The sequence below is a fragment of the Euleptes europaea genome, chromosome 13, assembly GCF_029931775.1.
Source record: "Euleptes europaea isolate rEulEur1 chromosome 13, rEulEur1.hap1, whole genome shotgun sequence".
In the NCBI taxonomy this organism is placed as follows: Eukaryota; Metazoa; Chordata; class Lepidosauria; order Squamata; family Sphaerodactylidae; genus Euleptes; species Euleptes europaea.
In genome coordinates, this window is record NC_079324.1 from 47,313,410 (window position 1) to 47,335,913 (window position 22,504).

At 45.7% G+C, this 22,504-nt stretch overlaps 1 protein-coding gene across 1 annotated transcript; it reads left to right on the top strand.

The window, feature by feature from the left end:
• The first annotated feature begins 291 nt into the window (after positions 1-291).
• Positions 292-17,942, top strand: LOC130486419 (serine dehydratase-like). Its single transcript, XM_056859691.1, has 8 exons — positions 292-305; positions 7,875-8,013; positions 10,161-10,200; positions 11,330-11,469; positions 12,099-12,187; positions 12,394-12,621; positions 14,886-15,010; positions 17,749-17,942. The coding sequence occupies exons 1-8, from the start codon at positions 292-294 to the stop codon at positions 17,940-17,942; spliced, it is 969 nt and encodes a 322-aa protein (XP_056715669.1).
• The last annotated feature ends 4,562 nt before the right edge of the window (positions 17,943-22,504 follow it).

The following is a 22,504-nucleotide window of genomic DNA, read 5'->3' on the forward strand; positions in this document are numbered from 1 at the left end:
GCTAGTATTCAATCCATGTATGCGTCATCTGCCAAGCGCTCTTTCCCTTATATTTTTCCTCTCAAAAACAAGATAGCAAGGTAGGCTCAAACTGTGGTTTGCAATCCTGGTTTGGAAAAACAATTCAAACCACAGTTTGCTACTTCAGATTATGAGGCACTGAACTGGGAATCAGTAACCCTGAGCATATGAGGGTAGGAGGGAGTATGTGAGTTCAATGACTGCAATGCCCAATATACAATTTTACCCTTTTAACAGCTGTGTGAGGGGAATCCAGTATGGATCAGGGCCATGATGTTGGGGAAGTGGGGTGAACTCTTCCTTCATCTGCTGTTTTCCTTCTTGAAAAGCCTCCCCCCAGTTTTAAAGTTGGTAGACCAACACAAAACAGGTTCCAGTCATTTTTGCCCTACCAGAGCTTAAAGGAACCTAAAGGTGGGGCATTTTCAGTTGGAGAAACTGCTCAAGAGGAAAGCGGTCTTTTCTTCTCCACCATGGTGGCCCTGATCCATATCTGCCACTTCCCCCTGCTTTCAGCTCCTTCCTTAAGCCCCCCCCCCCCATCCCCAAAATGAAGTCATTCCATTCAGGGAACTTGAGTGTCCTGTATTGTTCGGCCCTAATGGAAAATGGAATGAGGAGTTTGTCAGATTATGTATCATTTTGGACAAATAAGATTGATGTGATATTCTGATGAAGATTTTTACGAAACGGGATCAGGAGCCGGCAACTCATCTAGTACTGAAGAAACTATTTATAGCCTTTTTCTACTGATACTGTAGAGATGATTTATAACTTTATTTATTAACTGATCATTGAAGAGATACAACATATGGAAGAGCAAGCTCAAGGATTGTATATGGACTCTTGATTATATGCCAGTAGAATTACTGTGTATTGTTACTTTGGATGTATTTCAGTCAGTATATATAGGTAGTTATAATGTTGGTACATAATTAAATCTATGAGCATTGGCCTTAGCCACATGCTTTTGTATTTTGGGGTTTGATTGCCCGGCTCTAAGACATTCGTCTGCAATACATGGGCAACATCCTTTCGTCTCCCCAGCGACTGTTTTTATCTGTGGGTCAGCAGATGCAGATTTCACTCATTAATAAATTGATGAGTTTTAACCAACGGAACTTTGTACAGTCTCGGATAGGGGCGGCAGTGCCAATATAATGCCAGAGGTGATTATCTGGCGCTTTGATTGCATCACAGCGGAAAGCATCGGGGCCTCTTGTGTCCTCTCTCTTGGCCAGGGTAAACTTCGAAGAGCTGCTGGGCTGCAGAGATGGGAAGGGGCCGGGAGAAGAAGGAGAGCTTCCCGTCCGCAGTCACAGAGCAAACACTGCTTCTGCTTGCCTGCCCGGGGAGAATCGCCTCTTTGTTTCCCAGGCGCTGGGAATGCCTCTCCTCTCTAAGCTCCTGTTCCTTTGACTGATATGCAGACTGGTCCAGTCTGCTGGCAGGCTTTACCACTCTTTTGGCACGACTGGCTTTCTTTACCCAGCTATTTCTAATTTCTCAAACGTTTTTGCCACCAAAGAACATAGAGGAGGCTGGCGGGAGGCTGACAGGAAACCTTAAGGGCACCGGAGGGTTATCCATTGCTTCCTACAAAAAAACTGCTAGCGTGCTATGTGAAGTAAATCAGTTATGTAATAATTCAAGATTGTTCACCTGGAGAAAATGGCCGCTTTGGCAATTGGTCTCTATGGCATTGAAGTCCCTCCCCTCCCCAAACCCTCAGACTATGCCCCAAAAATCTCCAGGTATTTCCCATCTCAGAGCTGGCAACCCTATTCATCATGAAAAGCAGATTTTCTGGCCTACTTATGCTAAGCATTCTAAGCCACACACCTCATTAACTTCTCTTTCTCAGTATAACCTAACTCACAGGGTTGTGATGAGGATACAGTGAAGGAGAGGAGAAGTATGAACTCTGACCTTGTCCTAGCCAAGTTAATTGTCATACTGTTTTAATGCTGAATTAATTGGGCTGGAAAGGGGCTACACCCCAGACAGCTTTCCAGGTTCACTGGTGGCTACTAGGATGAAGAAGCAAAGTAAACATTATCTGTTTACCGTTGATGTTTTCTTAATGAACTCTTTTGGGTATATTTGGATAAAAAGCGGCATGGAAAGCAACTTAAAAGGTTTAGCACAACTGTTTTTGTGCAAATATATATTTGATTAAAAAAAGACTAAATGAGGGTCAGGTCAGCACATTTTAGTAGCATTCCACTGAACGGAAGGATAAAATAGCAGAAGTACGAAGCCAGTTAAAGGAGAGGAACCGTGGAAGAGAACACACATATTAGGGTAAGGGCTTCCTTGCACCCAGACAAAGAACCTAACAAGGACATGTATACCCTAGTATTCTTCTTGACATGCTATATTTCCATGTGCAGGGACTTTCCTTGAAGGAGTATTCTACATGCAACCCCTGAAGTGGTGCAGTCCAGCCTGAAGTGGTACACTCCAGGAAAATGCTTTTCCACTTGGTCTTTCTGAATCTGGACTGAAACCAGTGTCCTGATTTACTCCCCACTAAAAGTATGCAGTGTGCCAGAGAAGAGAGAGATGCTGGGAGTGGGATGTGATGAGCAAGGCATCTTCAGCATGGCAAAACCCGAGCAAAGTCCTCAGTGGCCTCAGATGTGGGGTTTAACCTTTTGTGCTGTCTCAGAAGATTTGCCAAGAACAAACTGAGAAAAAACAAGGTGAGTACCTTCTCTGCCTTTGCTGGTTTAATTTGGAGGCTGCTTGGATTCTCTCGAGAGTGCTGGGATATTCTTTGGTCATTTTTCAGTGTAGCTCCAGGCAGAATTTTTCAGGGCTCTGTGCTGTAAAGTCTTGGGAGTAACTTGTAAAATGGTGAGACCGGTAATCAAGCTGCAGCCCTAAGAAGTCGGGGGGCAGCATGCCAGTGAACAAATATGGGACTTTGGAAATCTTCCCTCTAAAGGCCTAATGAGATGGCGACACTTACAAATGAAAAGCTCGCTTAATTACTTTTTGATGGATTGCATAAACAGGCACATCATGTGGGCAACTGGGCTGGAACATGATGTTGCACAACAGACCATCCTTTTGTTGACCCTGGGATAGGGGAATCCCTGCCAAATGCTTCCTGGATGGTACAATAGTTAGGCTTGTCAACCTCCAGGTGGTTAACTACAGTTAAACAGCATAAGCCAAAAAGGTGCAATGTGTGTATATATAAAAAGTATCACAACCAAAAAATATATGTCAATAACAAATATTCACAAACAGAGCAATAAACAAATATGCATCACATACTATAGAAATATTAAGATGGACACATAGTATTTTCTTAATTTCTTGCAGGAGATATGAACAATGAATACATCACAGAAGAAAGGTAACTGGAAAAATAGTAGTCCATATGGCTTGAAGCTTGAATATTATTCTTGTCCTTTTTCCAAATGCAAAAACTTCAGAGAAGAGAAGAGAAGAGAAGACGCCCTGGCTGCCTCCTTTAAAGACCGTTTCGCATTGCTCAGAATGAGCTAAGCTTTTTCAATTCGCCAACATAATATTCTCATAAATTCATCATATAGTCAGCGTCATATCGCTATTGCTTCCATCCTGGTGAAGTAAATCACTCCAGGTGGTACCTGGAGATCTCCTGGAATGACAGTTGATCTCCAGACGACCATGGCTGCTTTAGAAGATGCATTCTTTGGCATTATACTCTGCTGAGTTGGTTTTATATGCCTATTGTCTCTACCACTTAAGAATCAAGCCGGCTTACAATTACCTTTCCTTCCCCTCCCCACAACAGACACCCTGTGAGGTAGGTGGGGCTGAGAGATCTCTAAGAGAGCTGTGACTAGCCCAAGGTCACCCAGCAGGCTTCATGTGTAGGAGAGGGGAAACCAACCCAGTTCACCAGATTAGCCTCAGCCGCTCATGTGGAGGAGTAGGGAATCAAACCCAGTTCTCCAGATTAGAGTCCACTTAACCACTATACCACGCTGGCTCTCCAGCGTGTTTCTCCAGAACAGTTTTGATTCTGCACAAAGGAAGCAAAGGGTTTCTGGATCTCATTCCAGCTGCATCTGCCCATGTTATGCAAACCTTGAAGGGTATATTGATACTGGCAACCTACCCTGGTCTGGGTTGCTCAATGAGAACCAATGTCACAGCGTTCGGCCTGACAAACTTTGCTGCCATATGAACCATTGGCAGCCATGGTTTTTTTTTTTTTTAAATTGCTTTATAAATTTCAGGTCTTTTCACTAGCTAAGCAGTCCTGGTGTGAAATTAAAACTGCTAATGATTTCTGTGTCTTGCAGCTGGCCCCTGTTGTGGTACACTCTTGATGCAGAAAACTAAATCTGAAATGGATCTCAATAGCTTCCAAGCTGCTCAACCAGAAAAGCTCATAGCACTTTCCGCCATCATTACTGGTATTCAGGTTCTTTGAAGCCCTAGGCAGAGGTTAAAAAACTATGTAGGATGTACGCAGGTAGATGTGAAACAGACTATGCCTGCTGACCCAGGTTTGATAGGTCTGCATTCAGCCAAATGTCTGCTGTGAGCCCTACACCCAATACCCATAAACAGGGCCGGTGCCAGTCTTTTTTGCGCCCTAGGCAAGGCTAACTACTTGTGCCCCCCACATTGCTAACCAATTTTCAAAAACAGATGCCTTGTAGGAAAAAAAAAGCCTGATGCATTCCTAAAAACTTTTTATAAGACGTTATAATTAATTATTTTCCATAGCACTGTTGTGGTACTTATCTTAAAATAAAAATCATCAGTTGCATTTTTTCCAACAAACTAATCTGTTTAAAACTGTGCCCCTCAGGCCAGTTCTGTGCCCCACTGAGATCTGCACCCTAGGCGACCGCCTAGTTTGCCTTAATGGTAGCACCAGCCCAGCCCATAAGGATACCATGTAGCTTCTTCAGTGGAATTCTTGTTTACTAATGTGCAGGTGCCAGGTGATAATGAACCCCCTCTGTGTGCATTGGGCCAAACTGTATTTTCCTGTGTTACAATACTCTTGTTTTTGTACTCATTGTATCCTATTTGGGAACGTTGTAAATTATTGAACTTGTCTGTGCAACCATGTACTGGAGAATGAATATCCTTGTTTGGAAATCATAAGATATGAAATATTAATTCTACATGGTATGCTTCTTTTCTTCATCCCTATGGGAGATTATTACCACTGGCTTTGAAAGCTTGCATTGAAACAAGTGTACTTGTTAAGATTCAAACTAAACGGGACTGAGGAAGACTTGAAACGATCGTATCCCTGTTTACCTTCTCTTCTTTTGAAGACTTCCAAGCTGGATTGACTGTGACTGTTACTCTTTTGTAGACACTCACCTTTGGATTGATTGTTACTCTCTTGTAGACACTTACCTTGGATTGATAGTTACTGTATATTATGTGATGTTTGCTTATGCTTATTACACTTTTTGAGTATTTGGCTATAGTGATTTGTTCTGTACTTATTTTCTAACCTTAGGTACTAGTACAGAGGTGTTAATCTTTGACCACTTACCCACCTGGAGGTTGGCAACCTGAAACCCAGTTGTTGGACCCAAAGGCCAATTCATAGCCTAGAGTCTCCTCCTTTCTTAACCCTCCCCAATACTTTTCTTCTTTGGTTAAAGCAAAACAACTGTAGTAATTGTAACAGAGGGAAATACAATTTGCGCAGTTGGATATGGTCCTTCTCGTCCCCCAAACCCCTCTCCTTTTCCAAACCAAAAGTCCAGAGTCTGAAGATGAGTGATGGCCAATTAAGTCAAGGCCTTACTCACAGTTCATTCAGACTGCAGGTGTCACCTAATGTCCTGGGTTTCGAAGGTGCTGTCCTCTGGCAGAATTTGGTTTGGCAGATGGTAGCCCCTGCAGTCTTTTAGCCATTCATTGCCCTCAAAGGACCGTTTTCTTGTACAACCTGGCACAGGTAGGGGTGTGTAGTATATATAGAGTTTGTGAGCGGCAGGGACCGAGTATGCAATTAAATTATGAGGGCAAAGGTTTTGTGGAAGAAGTGATTTGAGGAAAGGAAGGTCGAGAGGAGGAGAAGTTCGCTTAGTGATGTCAAATTCGGAGGTCAGAAGAAAGCTTGTGAGGGAAAACCAAACATGTTTGTAGTTCTTTCCTACTGCTTCTCCAGCTGCAGCCTTTCAAGTATAAAGCAGTCACTTGGAAGAAACAAAAGAACTTCTATAAAACGTCCCCCCTTTTTCTTTGTTCAAGTCAGGAATGACTAACCCCCATACTCTACAACTCACATTTTTCAGTGAGCAACCTAGCTACATCAAGTAGTTGCACTGTCCCTCCCAACAATCTCAAAACTACACACCCGCTATACAAACTTTTAATTGAGGGGAAGGTTTAATTTTATAAGAGCCTAGTTCTCCAAAATCTGAAGAGGCTGTGAGAGTATCCATGGGTGTTTTATAGGCGCCGATCACAGAATCTGTTTTGATGTACAAGATGCAGACCTATCTGTTGTGTTCTGGGTTTGTCGTCGTGTTCACATTCAGCCCGACTTCCTTACCCTCCTGAAAGAATGTGATTATCTTTGAACAGTAACATTATCTTTTTTCCTTGGCTTTCGTTTGCAGTCTTCCGAGGGCCAACTTGAAACACCAGCCAAGGTTTCAAGGATATTCAGAGGGAAGAATGATTTCCTAAGAGGCAGTCCTTCCCTCCTTTTAACGTCATCCTTGGCAATTTCCCGTCCCTTCCTCCAAGTCTAAACTTTGCTCCACAGCTGAGAACTGCAGATGCCTTTCGGGGAGAGACGGATTGCTCTTCAGGCTGGGGGAGAGAAGGTAACCGTTTCTCAATACAGAGTTTGGAAACAGAAACCTGAGAGAAGGGCTTGTGCGTGTCATCTGCTTGATGGGTGATGCTTCTGGGACCCTGCCAAGAGAAAACTCTGCTGGTAGACACTGGCTGTGTATTGCTTAAGAGAGGGCTTTGGTGTTCTTAGTTACATACACTGGTACGGCCTGTTTTTTTTTTTTTTTAATGGCTGACTTTTTTTTTAAATGGGAGAGACGTTTTCCCTTACAGGGCAAACGTAAGATACAACAAACACACAAGAAGACACTGCTATTCTAGTCTAGTGTAGATAATTTTGTATTTGGGCTTTGTTTCCACATAGCAAGCTCTGCTGTTGTTTTCTCCCCCCATAAGACTTTCCTTTGATTTTATATGGTGGTGGAAAGTTCAGGTTTAAGTTTATTGCATTTGGCCAGAGGCCATTACAAGAACTGATAAAAAAATCCATATAGCTATAATTGATAAAAGTTACATTTTGGTAACAGATTAAAGCTCCAGACTTACTAGGAAATAAAATAAACCGTAATAATTAGGTCTCAAGCTTGAACTTTGAATGGCTGCCCAAACTGTGTTCACACATAACTTGTACATCACTTTTCCCATCAGAAGTTTACATTTCAGTTCGGCTCAGTATTACTACGTTGTACCAGCCTGGCCCAGATTTTCTTTGCTGCCAAAGCAAAAAGGGTAACTTTATGGGAGACAACTGGGTCTGTATCTGCAAGGAGAAATAAGATCTTCTTTGTCACAGTACGTTGGACCAAAGTGGCCAGGATTGACTTGTGGCAGTGAGTTCCACTTATTAATCATCACAGCCAGTTGTATATGTGTGCATGTGTGTGTGTGGGGAGGCATTATTACCTTCATGCTCTGCTTGGGAATTTCCTAAAAGCATCTGTCTGGCTGCAGTTGGAAGCAGGATGCTGGACTGAACGGGCCATTGGTCTATATTCTTTGCTTCTGAATCTTGCTGCTTTTCAGACACTCTGTGAAGTATCAATGGAAGCGACATTTGCTGGTAAGGAAAGACCCTTCCATGTGGTGACTCCTGTGTTGGAGAGCATCACTTTGTCCCAGGCTGCTGGCAGTAGGGTCTACATGAAAATGGAAAATGTGCAGCCCATGGGCTCCTTCAAGATCCGAGGCATTGGCTATTTCTGTCAGGAGGTGAGTGGCTCAAGGTATGCTGGTATCTACTGGCTCTCCATAATGCTTATCTTGTGTTTGCTAAGAAAATACAGCAACTATGTAAAGCTCTTAGGCTAACTCATTCATAGTTTTGAGGTTGGTTGTCATCAATATGCAGACAAAATACATCTATTTATATCCTTATTCAAATCTTTTGGTGTTGCCCACTAAGCCATGGGTGGGGAACGTCAGGCCCAGGGGCCGTTTAAGGCCCGCGAAATAATTTGGTCTGGCCCTCCGTGGGTCCTGGCAGATCTCTAGCTCAGAAGGATCTAAGACTGGTGATCCGTACCCTCCTGCGGACAGGAATAGCCTCTATTCAAGGCAGATGTGAGTTTGTTTTGCCGAGAAAAGGAACCCCCCCTTGCAGAAGAGTCATTAGCTATGGAGCTGCTAGGACCGCCCAAGAAACGGTGTTAACCCTTTCCTACCTGGGCCATGGAGAAACGTATTGGTCGGCTTATTTTTAAATTGATAATTTTGTATGGCCCACGAATGATGTTATAAATATCAAAATGGCCCTTGGTGGAAAAAAGGTTCCCTACCCCTGCCCTAAGCACTGCTGTGGTTAAATGGCTAAGAGTGAACAAATTGAAACTAAACCCTGGAAAGACAGAGGTAATGCTGCTTAGGAAGGCGGAGGTCTTGAAGGACATTTTGCTTCCCACTTTCGATGGTGCTCAGCTGACCCTTGTCGACTCAGTTAAGAGCCTCAGGGTTACACTGGACCCAACGTTATTGCTGGAGAAGCAAGTTGATGCAGTTGCAAAAAAGGCTGTCCTCCAACTCAGCCCAGCTTGAAAAATGGCCCCCTTACCTTGATACGGCTGAACTGGCCACTTGGATCCATGCCACAGTGACATCGAGACTAGACTACTGTCATGCACTGTATGTTGGTCTCCCCTCAGAATCAATTTGGAAACTCCAATTGGTGCAGAATGCTGCAGCTTGGCTATTATTGAGAGCTAGATGGAGCATGCATATTACTGTCAATTAGGGTTGCCAACCTCCTGGAAATAGCTGGAGATCTCCCGCTATTACAACTGATCTCCAGCCTATAGAGATCAGTTCCTCTGGAGAAAACGGTCACTTTGGCAATTGGACTCTATGGAATTAAAGTCCCTCCTCAGGCTCCACCCCCCCAAATCTCCAGGTATTTCCCAAGCAACCCTACTGCCAATCTACAGTCACTCTACTAGTTGCCCATCAGTTACTGAGCTTAATTTAAAGTATTGGCCATCACGTACAAAGCACTTCATAGCCTCTTCCCTTATGCTCTGCCATGACGGCTTCAGTCCTCTGATCAGGGTCTTCTGCAGTTGCCAACCTGCCAACAGGCAAAATCAACAGTTGCCCTCACACACGCCTTCTCTGTTGTGGCCCCCACCTTGTGGAATGGGCTGCCTGAGTAGGTCAGGAAGTCTCCCACTTTCTGGCTTTCCACAAACTATGGCAAACTGAATTATTCAAGAGGGCTTTTCTATGCAGGCGATAGGGTAGCACTGTTACAAAAGGCTTCACAAAGTTACTTGGATAAATTATTGGAGACTGTGTAGTTTGCTGTGGTTTGGCTCCCATTGTATAATTTTGCATCATTGAATGTGTCATGTTAACAACACATATGCTTTGCTTCAGTTCTGTTTTTTAGACTTCTGGTTGGATCTACAACCCAAATTCTATTTCATTGTCTATTGAATCTCCCATCTTGTGTATTGACTCACTCTGTGTAATCCTCGAGTCCCAGTGAGAAAGGTAGACTACAAATAATGTAAAAAAACAAACAAATAAACTAATCCTGCAGATAGCCATAAACCCATAAACAACCTTCCTATTAGTAAAATCCTAAATCAAAATTGAAAATTCAGGGAAAGGGCCTGGATTATCCAGGAGGGATTTATTCTGCCCTGTCTCTGCAATGGGTGTGATTGACAGATTTAAACATACTAGATACAGAGACAAGGTGGAATTACCCACACCCAGCAAAGGCTGATGGTAACATCTGAGCAGTAAATCTTGCAGAGACACAGCAGGAAGACTCTCTTGTAGTTGGGTTCTCTGGGATATCAGAATCTGTGAATTATTTGATGGTTTTGTTTCTTGCCTCATGAAAACACCTCTCTTTTCAGCTTGCCAAGAAAGGCTGTCTGCACTTCGTTTGCTCCTCTGGTAAATGGTCATCTTCCTTTTTGTCTCCTTTGTTCACTTATTTCCAAGTATATGTGATGAATATCCAGCAGTTCACCAATCCCTACCATGTACTGGTTAGACCAGAGGAGTAATTGTTTGAATGTAAGGTTTGAATGTAACCTCTCCCACTGGTGCCTTCATGCCCACCAGGTCTCTGTTCTCAAAGCATATTTTAGGTTCAGGCAAGTATTATTTTCATCTGTTGCAACTTTCTTAAGTGTGCGCCTTGAAAGCAAACCACTAACATTTCATAGCAATACTTTGAAAGCAGGCTTCCTTTAGTCCCTGATTCCCATGCAGAAATTTGTTTTATTTATTAAGATATTTATACTCCATTTTTGTCCCCAATGGGGATCCCAAGCAGTTTACAACATCGTTCTCACTGCCTCTATTTTATCCTCGCAACAACAACCCTGTGAGGGAGGTTAGGCTAAGAGCAAGCGGCTGGTCCAAAAGCCAGTGAGCTTCCATCCCAGAGTGGTGATTCAAACCTGGTCTCTCCAGCAGCAAACAATGCAGTAAGAGTTTCCTAGACATTAGGAAGAATTTTCTAACGGTTAGAGCGGTTCCTCAGTGGGACAGGCTTTCTTGGGAGGTGGTAAGCGCTCCTTCCCTGGAGGTTTTTAAGAAGGGGTTAGATGGCCACCTGTCAGCAATGCTGATTCTACAACCTTAAGCAGATGATGAGAGGGAGGGCATGTTGGTCATCTTCTGGACATGTAGTGGGAGTCACTGGGGGTGTGGGGGGGGGAAGGTAGTTGTAAATTTCCTGCATTGTGCAGGGGGTTGGACTAGATGACCCTGGTGGTCCCTTCCAACTCTACGATTCTATGATTCTAAGAGTAGGATTGCCAAACTTCAAATAATAGCTGGAGATCTCCTGCTATTACAACTGGTATCCAGCAGATAGAGATCAGTTCACCTGGAGAAAATGGCTGCTTTGGCAATTGGACTCTATGGCATTGAAGTCCCTCCCCACCACAAACCCCGCCCTCCTTAGGCTCCGCCCCAAAAACCTCCCACAGGTGGAGAGGGAGGACCTGGCAACCCTACCGAAGAGTGGGAATGCTTTTCTGCCTCTCTCTCTCTCCCTCCCTGTCCCTTGCAGGTGGTAACGCTGGCGCTGCTGCGGCTTATGCTGCCCAAAAACTCAGTATCCCGGCCACCATCGTGGTGCCGGAATTTGCATCACCGTCCACGGTGAAAAGGCTGGAGAATCTGGGAGCAGAGGTGGAGATCTTTGGGAAGGTAAAGGGAGCAGAAGGAGAGCAAAATGCTTTGGAATCGAGGGTAGGGTGGAGATGGCAGGAGAGGGGTTCCTGTTAAAGGGATATCCCTTATATGCCCCCTGCCCACAGAGCCAGGGCTAAGCACATCCCTACTCCAGAACCTGTTTCCGCTGTAATGGTATGTAGCATGGTAATGGTGTTTTCCCTGCTACTCCCTTGTCTCTACCAATGAGGGATACGTCATCCGTGCTACAAATGTACCTCAGCTTTATACAACTTTAACTGTCAAGACATCTTCAAAACAATCTTGGGGATTGTAGTTTGGCAAGGATGCTGATTTCTCTGGAGCCTCCTCGCAGAACTATAGTTCCCAGGATTCCTCTGCCTCCAATGCCAACCCCCCCCCAATTGCCTTCCCTTCTCTTCCCCTCCCCACAACAGACACCTTGTGAGGCAGGTGGGGCTGAGGGAGTTCTGAGAGAACTGTGACTAGCCCAAGGTCACCCAGCTGGCTTCGTGGGGAGGAGTGGGGAAACAGGAACCCTGGAGTGAGGAAAACAAGAAAGCCATGACTGCCGGTGTGCCAGATTTGCGGTGCTGCAGCTGCCCTCACCTCTGTGAAAGTGTTTCTGCTTCTTGTTTTGGCAGGTGTGGGATGAAGCCAATGACAGAGCCCTGGCCCTGGCGAAGGAAGATGGCTGGGTCAATGTCCACCCCTTCGACCACCCATTAGTGTGGTGAGAACCTTTGTTACATTTGCTTAACAAGGTAATTATGAGTTTAGGGTTTTATACCCTCAACAACAAGTCTGTTAGGTAGGTGAGGCTAGGGTTGCCAGGCCCTTCCTGGCCACCGGTGGGGGGTAGGGTTGCTGGATTCAGGTTGGGAAACTCCTGGAGATTTGAAGATGGCTTTTGAAAAATGCAGGATGCTTCTCTCACAGGAAAGGTCACAGCAGCCTGGTCAAGGAGCTGAAGGACTCCCTGGACGCCAAGCCGGGAGCCATCGTCCTGTCGGTGGGAGGAGGTGGGCTGCTGGCCGGCGTGGTGGCAGGTCTGCAGGAGGTGGGATGGCTAGATGTGCCCATTGTGGCTGTGGAGACCAGAGGAGCAGATAGCTTCAGTGCCGCCATCCAGGCGGGGCGACTCGTCACGCTGCCTGATATAACCAGGTGGGTTGTTGCAGCAAGCAGCTCTTCTGCATTGAGCTAGAGATTTACTTACTTACTTACTTAATTCAATTTGTTTCCCAACCCAAGTTGGCCTCAGGGTGGCTTCCAGCATTATATAAATACATAAGCAACAACATATAGTTAAAATTCAGATTCAAAACCTTTGTAAATCAGCTCACACCTTTCTAAAGTTAATTAAAACAAGCCTAGAAGAATCTGAACCTGACCTGGATGGCTAGGGTTGCCAACTTGCAGGTAGCTTATGAAATATCACCAGTACTGCTAAGTTAGTTGCTAAGAAGAACCAGTACTAAGCCAATATATACTCAATAGAATTCAATGAACAACAATTTGTGTATTTCAACAATTATACAACAATGGATGGGCAAGGCTAGCACGATCTCATCAGATCTCAGAAGCTAAGCAAGGTTGGCCAGCGTGGTGTGGTGGTTAAGAGTGGTGGACTCTAATCTGGAGAACCAGGTTTGATTCCCCACTCCTCCAGGAGCGGTGGACTCTAATCTGGAGAACCGGGTTGGTTTTCCCCACTCCTACACATGAAGCCTGCTGGGTGACCTTGGGCTAGTCACAGTTCTCTCCAAACTCTCTCAGCCCCACCTACCTCAGAAGGTGTGGGTAGCTAGTTTGAGTCTCCTTTAAAAGGTAGAGAAAATTGGGGTATAAAAACCAACTCCTCTTCTTTTTAGTGCTTGTATGGGAGACCACTGAGGAAGTTCAGGGTCGTTACGCAGAGGAAGAAAATAGCAAGTCACCTCTGTTACTCTCTTGCTTTGAAAACCCTCCTGGGTTGCCATAGGTTGGCTGTGACTTGATGGCACTTCCCCTTACCGCCAGCTGAATCTGAGGTGCTAGATCAAATTGGAGCTCTTCCCAGGGCTCCCACTCATTTGCAAATGAATCAAGACAAACCTTGCTAAACCTGAGCTGCCACATAGGTCAGGCCTCCCAAGCAATCTTGCCAGGACCTTAGCCCACTAGACAGCAAGTTAAGAAGGAAATGTTTGCATTAGAATTAACAGGCAACCAAATAATAACATTCAGTGAACGATTCTTCCTTAAAGCATAACAAGATTTTCTCTTCAGCTTGGATTTAGGAACAGAAGATGAACAAATGTATATCGAATTCACAGACTCACACCACACCTGCCCAGGTTTTCAACCACCCTTCAACCTACTTTTAAATTGGTTCACACATGTGTCTACATCATTTGATGCCTCTGATGATGCCATTGGAGCACACTGGATTTGATGCAATGTGAGGTGACAAGAAAGATCCCTCAGTCACAAGTTAAGATACGTGATGGCCTATTCACACATGCAAGTCATTCTCAGGTGCTTCAATTGCCAGGTAATAGATAGAATCATAGAATTGGAAGGGACCACCAGGATCATCAAGTCCAACCCCCTGCACAATGCAGGAAACTAACAACCACCTCCCCCCCCACACCCCTAGTGACCAGAAGATGGCCAAGGTGCCCTCCCTCTCATCTGCCTAAGGTCACAGAATCAGCATTGCTGACAGATGGTCATCTAACCTCTTCTTAAAAACCTCCAGGGAAAGAGAGCTTACCACCTCTCGAGGAAGCCTGTTCCACTAAGGAACCACTCTGTTAGAAGATTCTTCCTAATGTCTAGACGGAAACTCTTTTGATTTAATTTCAATCCGTTGGTTCTGGTCCGACCTTCGGGGGCAACAGAAAACAACTTGGCACCATCCTCAATATGATAGCCCCTCAAGTACTTGAACATGGTTATCATATCCCCTCTCAGTCTTCTCCTCTTCAGGCTAAACATACCCAGCTCCTTCAACCTTTCCTCATAGGACTTGGTCTCCAGACCCCTCACCATCTTTGTTGCCCTCCTCTGGACACTCTCCAGCTTGTCTACATCTTTTTAAAATTGTGGTGCCCAAAACTGAACACAGTACTGTAAGTGAGGTCTAACCAGAGCAGAGTAAAGCGATACCATCACTTCGCGTGATCTGGACACTATACTTCTGTTGATGCAGCCCAAGACTGCATTCGCCTTTTTAGCTACTGCATCACACTGCTGACTCATGTGCAGTGTTTGGTCTACTGAGACCCCAAGATCCTTTTTACATGTCTGCGTGACTCAAACCTTTGCCACATGATCCACACCAGCTTGATCTACAGATTTTTCATTTCGTCTTGAGTGCACTGATGGCCACTGCCTTTCTCCCTGAGCCTGGGGGCAAACAATCTTGTTCTTTGCTATCCATGCAGTGTGGCAAAGTGCCTGGGGGCCAAGACCGTGGCACAACGGGCACTGGACTGTGCCAGCGAGTGTCCAATCATCTCGCACGTGCTGGACGATGTCGAAGCTGTGAAAGCCGTGGAGCAGTTCCTAGGTAAGTTTCTTCCTCTCACAGTAGTATGGCCAACAGCCATCTGGGTGCTGGCACTAGGGTTGCCAACTGCCAGGTAGTCGCAGGAGATCTCCTGCTAATTCAACTGCTCTCCAGCCGATAGAGATCAGTTCCCCTGGAGAAAAATGGCCGCTTTGGAAATTGAACTCTATGGCATTGAAGTCCCTCCCCTCCCCAAACCACGCCCTCTTCAGGCTCCGCCCCCAAAATCTCCTGGCGGTTGCGAAGAGGGACCTGGCAACCCTAGCTGGCACCCAAGGAGGTGTAATAGATTCCATAGATAATCTGGGTGTGATCTGTGTAGGGTTTCCAGGTCCCTCTTTGCCACCGGCAGGAGATTTTGGGGGCGGAGCCTGAGGAGGGCGGGGAGGGGCTTCAATGCCAAAGAGTCCAATTGCCAAAGTGGCCATTTTCTCCAGGTGAATTGATCTCTATCAGCTGGAGATCAGTTGTAATAGCAGGAGATCTCCAGCTAGTACCTGGAGGTTGGCAACCTTTGTTCTGTGGTTGGTAGGGTTGCCAGGTCCATCTTTTCCTTTTGCATTTAAGCGTGTGCACACGGAAGCACGCGTGGCACTTCCAGTTTAGAACCGGAAGTGCCGCCTCGCAAAGGGCCTTTACCTCTTAGTTTGAGTGGTAAAGCGGCCCTTTACCACTCAAACTAAGAGGTAAAGGCCCCTCGCGAGGTGGACTTCCAGTTTAGAACGCGTGCACATTTTTCTGCCGACCCTCAGGTGGTCAGCGGGCAGAGGGGGCAATTGTGGGGGTTTGCCCGCCACCAGCGGGCACCTGGCAACCCTATGGTTGGGCAAAATAATTTTGTCCCAGTTCCAAAATATGTACACACTTTCAAAGTACCCATTTTTATGCTAATGTAACTATTATGGTTTTCCTCCTCAGCCTCTAGCCCTGCTCCTTCCCTGGAGGTTTTTAAGCAGAGGCTAGATGGCCATCTGTCAGCAATGCTGATTCTATGACCTTGGGCAGTTCATGGGAGGGAAGGCATCTTGGCCATCTTCTAGGCATGGAGTAGGGGTCACTGGGGGTGTGCGGGGGAGGTAGTTGTGAGTTTCCTGCATTGTGCAAGGTTGGACTAGATGACCCTGTTGGTCCCTTCCAACTCTCTGATTTTATGAACTGTAGTTTGGTTTAGATGCCAAAAATTATTTGTGTACAATCCCTAGTTTATTAGAACTCCCAGAGTTCCCTGGGCTGAGGAAAAGAACGTTAAACCACTTTGTAATGCAGAAGCCAACTGGACACAAAAGCGAGATGCAGTTCTGTAAGCTGTGCAATCGATTGCAACAGACTCTTAAAAGGAATGCAGTGTGTCTTCCAGTATTCTCTGCGTTCCTGATAGATTAATCATTCCCCCCCCCGCGCGAGAAGTAAAATGGGAGGCGCACATCTTACAGCTCAGAAGGGTTGACTTGTAAAATGAGCCAGAATGTGGGTGATCGTCCCCAAAGGATCACACCCTCTGTCACAATCTGAATGTGCCCCCTTATTAGAAGAAGGTCCCATGCAGAGATGCAACTAGCAGCCTCTTCTGAGGGTGTATGAGTTGGCTAGGTGCAGGGTTGCATTAGTATTTCATGAGGTCCCAAACGGAGTAAGGAAAATTATTGCAAATATTTGATGGGAGGTAAGCCTTTGCTTTGTCCCTGCTGTTTAGGGTGCGAATAGCACAAGCTGACTCCCAAGTCAACAATTGATTAATTGGTTTATTTGGGACATTTCTGTGCTGCCTCTTCAGAGTCTTGCTGGAGGCAGCTTACAATGTTAAAAAGACCTTTGTTTCCGGGCTGGAGGGAATGAAGAACTTCGTGGGCTTTTGATTCAGCTTTGATTTGGTTCTGAACAGTTAAGCGCAGAAGTGTATTGGTATGTAATGCAAGCAGAATTGATGCGAAGCGTCCGCCTGTGGGTGGACAGCTCCTCCTAGTGGCCAGAAGAGGTTCTTCGTTTTGCTCTCCGTATATCACCACATTCATTTCTCTTTAAAAGCCTTCTTCATATGCGGCGTAATGTATTTGGGAGTTGCAGACTTTGCAGCTGGAGATCTACAGCCTCTTGGCAAAACAGGGGGAACTGATTTTCCACATCATAATGGCAGGAGCTTTTGGTAAAAACATTCTTGGTTAACAGCTTGATCCAGCATTATACTAAGGGAAATTATAAGTACACAAGTCACTAACGTTAAGTCTTTACCCTAATAACAGGGTGCTCTAGAATCAGCACTTTGTGGTGGATGGTTAGTTCTTTTTTCAGGCAATGACTGTTGTTCTTGATGAATTATTAATTTATAATAAATGTTTTAATTGATTTAGTATTTTTTTAGCCTCGCATCGTAAACAACTTTGTCAGGGGAGAAAGACAGATTTAAAAGGATGTAGACAAACAAATAAATAGTTAAAAAAGAAAGAAGGAATCGTTCATCTATAGTGCTTCCAAGCCTCTCCAGGAATTCCTGGAGGTTTGGGGGGTGGAACCTGAGGATGACAGGGTTTGGGGAGGGGAGGGACCCCAGAGGGGTATAATGCCATAGCACTCACCTTCCAAAGCAGCCAGTTTCTCCAGGGGAAGGGATGTCTGTTGTCTGGAGATCAGCGGTAATTCTGGGAGATCTCTAAGCCCCACCTGGAGGCTGGTAACCCTAAGGATCCTGCATCTCCTAACTAGCCGCCATGATGCTCCTTTCTCATCCTTGGCCTCTCCAGATGATGAACGGATGCTCGTGGAGCCTGCCTGCGGAGCCTCTCTGGCCCTGCTCTACTCCGGCCACATCCAGCGGCTGCAAGATGAGGGACGCTTGAGCCGGACCCTGGGCTCCATCGTCATTATCGTGTGTGGGGGAGGCAATATCCGGATGGACATGATCGAGAACATGAAGGACCAGCTGGGGATGAAGTGAAGGCCAGAAGCTCTGGAATGGCCAGCAGATGCCCTCTGGAGGAGTAGCAAGAAAACTTAAAGTCTCCTGGGAAATCATCTCCAGTGGTTTGATTGTTTTATTTGGGGCTGGGAAGGATTCCTCTCTCTGCCTTCCACAATTCAGATTTAGGAATAATTCCTTTTAACATTTAATCAACGAGCCTTAATCTCTAACCCACTACCACCTACTAGGTATGCAACGTGATCATTGAATGCAATTGGAACACCTGCCTGATGGTGTAAGACCTCGTAGCTGAGTCTCTGCCCCACCCCTTTCTTGCAGGTAACTTTAAAGCTCATGCTGGCCCAGAGGCACGAGCCAAAGGGCAGCAGCCAAAGGTCTCTTGGCCCTGAGCCTTGGAGCTGGGAGGAAGATCTACTGGCAGAGAGAGAGGAGAGAGAGAGCAGTCCTGCATTTGGAGGACTTTGTCACCTTCTCCTGGTTGCGTGTTTGTTTCCATTGTATTTTTGTACTGTAAGCTGCTTTGGGACCCCACTGGGGAGAAAAGCAGCGTATAAATACTCATATAAATAAATAAGAATGTTCCCTCCAAGCAAAAAACAAGGACCTAAAAACACCGCTCATGCCAAGGGAGTTTTATGAATTATTAGGGTTGCCAGGTCCCTCTTCGCCACCAGCGGGAGGTTTTTGGGGTGGAGCCTGAGGAGGGAGGGGAGGGACTTCAGTGCTATGAAGCCTAATGGCCAAAACAGCCATTTTCTCCAGGTAAACTGATCTCTATCGGCTGGAGGTCAGTTGTAATAGCAGGATTACCTGGGGGTTGACAACCCTATGAATTCTGTACATACAATCCATAGATCTCATAAGAACACAAGAACATGCTGGCTCAGACCAAGGCCCATTAAGTCCAGTAGTCTGTTCACACAGTGGTCAACCAAGGACCACTAGGAAGCCCACAAACAAGACAACTGCAGCAGCATTAACCTGCCTGTGTTCCACAGCACCTAATATAATAGGCATTCTCCTCTGATCATGGAGAGAATAGGTATGCAGCATGACTAGTATCCATTTTGACTAGTAGCCATGAATAGCCCTCTCCTCCATGAACATGTCCACTGCCCTCTTAAAACCTTCCAAGCTGGCAGCCGTCACCACATCCTGGGGCAGGGAGTTCCGCAATTTAACTATCTCAAACATACATTGAATTTAACTCTTGTACCTCATGGCCATCATCCAGCACTGTAATGTTAGGTTGGATTTCTGTTTGCTGTGTGCCACTTTCTGAAGGGGATGGTGGTAGAAATCTAGGATCTAGGATTTTATCCTGTGGGTTGGCTGAGCAGAATAAGATGCCTCATCGGCTCCTGTCTGTGTTTCTTCGTTCCTTGCAACGAATGAAGAAGAAGCAGATCTGGAAAGGAACTAAACAAAGCAGCTCTGTTTATTAACTGAAGAATTCCTGGTTGTCTTTCCTGCCGCATGTTCCATGCTCTTCTTCAGAGGGAAATTGTCACTTTTTGTCTCCTGGAGGAGAAATTCCTTTTCCTTTTGAAAGAGGGCAGTCCTCAGTTCCCCAGCTTTAAAATGGGCATAATAATAGTCATTGACCTCACGGGGGTTGTGGTAAAGATGAGTAAGGTTTAAGAGGTGTGATGAAAAAGATTGAAAAGGTGCCGTAGAAATGATCACAACTAATAAAAATCTCTTGGCTTCTAATTTGTCTGACTCATGATTTGGGTAATAAAACGAACATGGCAAGAAGCAAGGTCCCACTCTCTTCAACGTGGTGTAGTGGTTAAGAGCAGTGGTTTGGAGCGGTGGAGTCTGATCTGAAGAACTGGGTTTGATTCCCCACTCCTCCACATGAGTGGCGGAGGCTAATCTGGTGAACTGGGTTGGTTTCCCCCACTCCTACACACAAAGCCAGCTGGGTGACCTTGGGCAAGTTACAGCTCTGTTAGAGCTCTGTCAGCCCCACCTACCTCACAGGGTGTCTGTTGTGGGGAGGGGGAAGGAAGGTGATTGGAAGCCGGTTTGAGTCTCCCTTAAGTGGTAGAGAAACTCGGCATATAAAAACCAACTCTTCTTCTTCTTTGACAGAGGCAACAAAGTGAGGCAACACAATCTTGTGCTGCTTCAGATTGCTGGGGGAGGGGATGCCACTTTGTATGCTGCCAGATGTAATAACTCCCTACATATTTTTTTAAAAAATGCATCAAAGGTTCTATTCAATCCTGCTCTCTGCAATACTAGGTTTCTGCTTGCAGGGAGTTGTTCACCTAGAGAACATTTTAAAAAACCTTACCATCAGAAGTGGTGCGGTCTATTCCAACACATTAGGGCTCTGCCATCTCATTACCACTTCCTTGTGCTGTGTGCATAGACCAGACCTCCTCAGTCTATGCTTCTCCCTGACAAGCTAGTTTTCTACTTGTGGGGATTTTTAATACAGCCTGCTGTTGTTCACGACTGCCCATGGAAAGTTTCGATTTTGCTGATTACACGAAGAGCCTCTTTGAAGGCCCTTCAAATGTCCAAAGCAGCTCTCTGCTTCAAGCACCAAACAGCAGGATTTAGCCCCTATTGATCCCAGTCAGCATAAACCCAGGCTCCTTTCGGAGGTTATTATTTTTTACTCCTTTGCAGATCTTTGTTTTCCCTCGATGAGTCACGTCTTGTTTCCCTCACCTATTTGTGAAGCTGCTATTGTTTGGTGTGTGAAACCACAGGCTAGCAGCAGCTGTTACCTATCGCCTCTGGTTTGTGGAGCACGCTGGTGCCAAGGCTTGTGTGGCGGGGAGCATTGGTCCTCAGCGTATCGCGCTTCTGCCAAGAAGACAGCTGCCACTTTCCCAGAGAGGTGGGTGAAAAGCACATGTCCTATGTACCTAAAGCACCGACTGCAGGAGCAGGGTAAACGAAACCGGACGGGCCTTCGGCAAGGAGCGTGGGATGCGGGCTGCTTTTGAGGATGGAGGTCAGCCACCTTTGATAATTAAAGGGCCACACTCTGCCATCATTCAGAGCAAGAGATCAGCAAAGAGCCTGTACAAGGAAGTCTGACTGCGTAACTAGAAATCACATAACATTATTGATTAGGGTTGACAACTTCCAGGAACTAGCTGGAGATCGCCCGCTATTACAACTGATCTCCAGCCGATAGAGATCAGTTGACCTGGAGAAAATAGCCACTTTGGCAATTGGACAATATGGCGTTGAAGTCCCTCCCCTCTCTAAACCCCCCTCCTCAGGCTCCGCCCCAAAAATCTCCCGCTGGTGGCAAAGGGGGGCCTATTATTGATACTAGGTGTGCTGATTAATAATCCCTAAAGCAGGGACGTCGAACTCAATTGTTACGAGGGCCAGATAAGACATAAATGTCACTCGGTCAGGCCGGGCCATGCCTCTCCAGCCCAGATCGAGAGTGGAAACGTGGCTGCCTCGCGGGCCGGATAAGAGCTCTCAAGGGGCCAGATCCGGCCCGTGGGCCTTATGTTTGACACCCGTGCCCTAAAGTCTCTGCAGCCCATAGCCTGGCTGTTGAGAGCCCTTTGTTAGGAAGCGGCACACATGAGGTTTGACAATAACTAATAAATAGATACAGGTGTACCTTGGGCAATTGTTTTAGGGCTCAGGCATGAATCGGTGCCAATTTTCACTTGGATTACCAGCAACAGTACACCTCTATCATTTCCCTTTCTGTTAAGAAAACCTGTACTCCCATAAAAAAATATTTACCTGCCATTCCTTTTACATATTGGTTATTCCAGCACTCCACCTACCCCCTCCAATAGACCAGAAGATTCATTTTCTTTATTAAAGAGCTACACTTGGTTCCATACTGAGCCCCTATGGCTCGAGGGCCATAGTTTGGAGAACCCTGGTGTAAAATGTAGACTTCCCCAGACAACTCTTTGTTAATAGATAACAATCAAGCAAGCTGCCTGCATCCAAAGGATGCATATTGGCTATTTTTGTTGTTGTTCCTTTTTATTTTCCTATATTTTCAGACGAACCTTTTTTCATTTCAGCCAGAACACTCGATTAATTTGTTTTGCTTACGGCATTGAGACACTGTATGCGCAATTGCCTCAAACTTAACATTAAAGATTGCATCAATTTAGCAGGGAAAAATTCAGCATGAGGAAACATGAAAATTAAGACTCACCGATTCAATTTGCAGAAGGGAGAAGCAAAAATGAAATGGGGATTTTTAAATCTAAACAGGGGCTGTGACATGCAGTAATATCACCTCTAATCCCTCCTTTCCTACATTCACAATAAGCCTGTGTGTGTGTGTGTGTAAAGTGTCATCAAGTTACAGCCAACGTATGGTGACCATAGGGTTTGTAAGGCAAGTGACAAAGTGTAGGTGGTTTGGCATTGCCTTCTTCTGCGAAGTCTTCCATGGTGGTCTCCCATCTAAGTACCAACTAGGGTTGCCAGGCCCCTCTTCACCATCAGCGGGAGGTTTTTGGGGCAGAGCCTGTGGAGGGCGAGGTTTGGGGAAGGAAGGGACTTCAATGCCATAGAGTCCAATTGCCAAAGCAGCCATTTTCTCTAGGGGAACTGATCGCTAT